The 3,970-nt window shown below is 43.7% G+C and overlaps 1 protein-coding gene across 1 annotated transcript in view; it reads left to right on the forward strand.

The window, feature by feature from the left end:
- The first annotated feature begins 1,392 nt into the window (after positions 1–1,392).
- LOC137991913 (uncharacterized) overlaps positions 1,393–3,970 on the forward strand; it is a 24,192-nt gene continuing 21,614 nt past the window's right edge. Inside the window, exons 1-2 of the mRNA XM_068836937.1 lie at positions 1,393–1,468; positions 1,583–1,642. Coding sequence (XP_068693038.1) covers positions 1,393–1,468; positions 1,583–1,642 — 136 coding nt within the window. The remainder of the gene's footprint in view (positions 1,469–1,582; positions 1,643–3,970) is intronic.

The following is a 3,970-nucleotide window of genomic DNA, read 5'->3' on the forward strand; positions in this document are numbered from 1 at the left end:
TATAGGCGTTGAAGACCTCTGTAATGAAGTGGTGCAACCAAGATCCGTGTTTGTAATGCATGGCTCATTTGTCCAATTAACGTGGACAGAGTCCTCACTGAGCCACTCTCTTGAGCGAGGAGGTGATGGCAGGTATCCACAATGGAGGGGAGTTTGGTTGACGGAGGGACAGGGTCATCGTGGTGGAGTCTAGGGCAGCTCCGAGGAAGATCAGACGATGGCAAGGAATGGGGGAGCACTTCTCCTTCTTCAACAGAAAGCCCATCTTTTCCAGTAAGTCTACCACTTGAGCAAAGATTTTCTGCAGCACCTTGCTCTGTTGGTGAAGTAATAACGTCGTCTATGTAGATCATAACCCAGATACCCATGGACCGCAACACTGCCAGCACTGGCTTCAGTGTCTTTGTGAATGCCCACGGAGCTGAGGACAGGCCAAAGGGAAGGCACTGAAACTCGTATGTTCTGTCCTGATAGACGAACCTCGGATACTTTCTGTGGGAGTGATGAATTGGAAATGTGTAATATGCATCTTTCAGGTCTAATTTCATCATGAAGTCTCCCTGCTCTATTAGGGATTTCATTACTTGCAGTCCCTCCATCTTGAAGGACTCCTTCCCTAAGAACTGGTTTAGATCACAACCCGGATCGATAATCGCCATTTTGTTTTTGTACTGAGAACAGGGTTGAAGTGAACTGGTCGTCCTTTGGCTTGACTTCCCGGACGGCTCTCTTAGCTAACAAGTCTTTAATAGCCTTTTCCATATGGTAAGCATCCAAGTGGCATTTTACTCTGGTTACTCTCATGCGCCATTGCCTGGGGCGCCTGCAAAAGGGGATCTTGTACCCTGAATTGTTTTTAAAGTCCAAGTGTCCTGTGTTATTTGTTTCCAATATTCTGAACAAAAAATTGTAAACGAGTTGCTGATCTGTTGGTGGGGGCGTAAGCATTTTGAGACAGGGGAACGGATAGTCAGCTCGAGCTGGTCTTGGGGTCAGATTGCTGGGAGGATCCCGCTGTTCTGGCCCTTTTGGGGGACTGCAGGTTAGACCTTGAGCCATATCCCCATTTCCGTTTCCCTCCAACTCGACTGGTGTCAGTGGTGCGGTAGTGTCCACGAAAGGGCTGCTCCCTCCCGTGTGGTCCTTTGGAGAAGTGTTTTTTCGAGGCTGGTGTGCTGATAAGCTTGCTGTTAGTTGAGCTATGGTCATGTTCAGTCTCGATCTTTGTATGAAACTTGTCCGGGAAAAGGTGCTTATTTGCAGGGATACCTTCCCGCAGAGTACGTTTACCAAACTTCAGTGAGGAACTCAGAGAAGCGTTTTTGCCTCCAAGCATTAAGCCTAAAGTTGACGTTACCAAGGAGGACTAGAGCATCTTCCAGTACGTCCTTAATGGCATCAGGGTCTGGACCTTCATCGTCATCCTCTCCCTCTGAATTATCAAGGGCTGTCAAGGCTGCTAAGAAGGGCGAGCCACAACCAAGAAAGCAGATTGACGTTCAGCCAAGCCATCATCAAAAGGAGAAGAGATCCTTTCTTTTAGTGTAACCATGCCTCTTTTTAATTCAATCTTTCATCCAAGCCTGCATCGCTGGCGCTACCAGCAAGGACTCTGTGTACTTTAATTTGTGTACAGGAAGTGGTAAGTTCCTTCCACTTGTCTTTGGACAGGGACCTGGAAAACGCCTTATTTGTGAAACTCAACAGGTCTTGAGAGATGAAAGTTTCTTGTTCTGTATTATAGAAACGATCCCCTCGGAGCGTGGTTGGCACCGTCGTTGCATCGGTGTATTTTGTCCACCGTGTTAACATTATCCTAAGTTCATTCTGTCCCGGTAAAGAGAGCGAGGCAAGGACACCTTGCAGGATTTCTGGTAATGATTTTGCCACAGACTCTGCCACTAACTTTTCAAAGTCTGGCTGTCTATTACCGCTATCCGCCATATGGATCGGGGTAAGACGATGACACAGTGTCATCCTAAAGACACAGAAGGCGGTTATTGACTCGTACCTTCATTCGTGTAAATCCTTGCTATATAAATGCTTCAAAAAAAAAAAAAAACGACAAAACTAACGCAATGCGAAAACTACTTACATTTTTAGAGGTTTCGCCCGTCATGTCCGACATTAAAAACCGCAGCAAATGAAGGAAAACACTCCCAATGAGCAGGGAAAAACAGGAAAACGTGGTTGGCCGAAACGCGCCACGAAACGAAGAGGCACAGCGCATGCGCATCTTTTCTTTTATATTGTGGTATCCAGGCCGCGGCCGCGCGACATATGCACCAGTGTTGCGACTATCAGTCGGAGAGGGGTGAAGGAGAAAACCTACTCGCTCCGGTAACCTGTCATTGAACGAAATTATATATGAAATGAATCATATGTTGAATTGAGGATATGAAGTCAAGTGAAGCTATGTTCCTCGCAGTTATGAACGCAATTTTAGCAATAGAGTAGAGAAGTGTGAAGAATTCAGGGACTTGAACGGGGTTTGGACCCCTGACCTCGCGATGCCGCGTGCGACGCTAAAATTGCGTTCATAACTGCGAGGATCATAGCTTCACTTGATTTCATGTCCGCAATTCAATATGTTATTCAGTGGCTTTATAGCTCAGTTGGTTGGAGCGTCGCACCAAGGTAACGGGTTCAAATCCCGTTGAAGTCCTGTATTTTTCAGGCTTCTTAACGCTATTGCTAAAATTGCGTTCATAACTGGTAAAATCATAGGTTCACTTGGTAACCAGTCATATTGCACTATTTTCGAAATTCCGCCTGCTCGCGCTCCAGGATAATAGGAAGTACAAGTACATGATATGATGGAAAGGTGTAATGCGCCCGTGAGTTCTAGTAGCTCAATGGGGAGAACATCCAACCTGTGTTGCGGAGGTCGGAGGTTTGAATCCTGCCGGTGACTCTGATTTTTCAGTTGTCCTTTCGCCCACTGCCAAGTAAATTGTATTCTATGATAGGAAGTATTGCATACTGTGTTTCTTAACAAAGGACGCAAATCTGAATGGTTTTCCGTGGTGTGTTCAAACGGGGTCTTCAAGCTCCGGTGAATTAAGGCCTGGGCCCAGATCCATTTTATGAAAATAAGCGAGGAGGTGGTCTAACTATTGATCCATTTTATATAACACGAAATAACTTTGGGACATCGTTAGCAGCAATAAGATGTGAAACCTTAACTGACTATTTAAGATGATATAAAATATAAATTAGCCAAGCCTGCAAGGGAAGCTCCCGGTTATTTAATCTTACTACTTGTAGGGTTAATGAAATAAAAAAATTCGAATTGTCCTCGTTTTGATGTTTCCGGTTGCTGCTTTAATAATTAAGTCATTTTCTTTGCTTTCTTCTGTAGAAAAATTCACCAGTTTGCAATTGGCAATGAATTTTGTTGAACCGCACGAGTTTTAAAGAAAACAAGCACACCTCAGTGAATGAATGGAAAGGAAAAGAGCATTTCAGAGTTAACTGTCAATACCCAGCGAATAGGAATGACGCTACTGACTACTGATGTACTTTATTCCAAATTATCTCTCTGAAAACGAGATCATTCACATTTTGATTTATTTCAATGAAAAATGCCAGCTTGGCTTGGAACAAGAATTGGCAAAATACAGCAATGCAACCAAGAAAGGACGAACACTAAATTACTTTAGGTGCTTTAAACAACCTTCTGAAAACACAAGCTAGTGAAATTTCCCCTAATTTTACGAGAACTCATTTCGATTACGTGTTTATAATATCGGGGCAAAATTTTCTTGGCACTGTCGAGGCACATCGACACCAGTGGGCAAACGGATTAAAAAAGCACTTGTTTCCTCTCATTTTTAAGCAAAACAAACAAACAATTCAATTTTATCTTTGTGTCCAACAAGTACAGATAATTGTTATTCAATTCCAGTTGTCAATAAAAATTCGAGTTCCATTCCTGAACAAAGGAAAAACCGAATTTAAAACACTTTTT

The sequence above is a fragment of the Montipora foliosa genome, chromosome 2 (genome assembly GCF_036669935.1).
Source record: "Montipora foliosa isolate CH-2021 chromosome 2, ASM3666993v2, whole genome shotgun sequence".
Taxonomy (NCBI): domain Eukaryota; kingdom Metazoa; phylum Cnidaria; class Anthozoa; order Scleractinia; family Acroporidae; genus Montipora; species Montipora foliosa.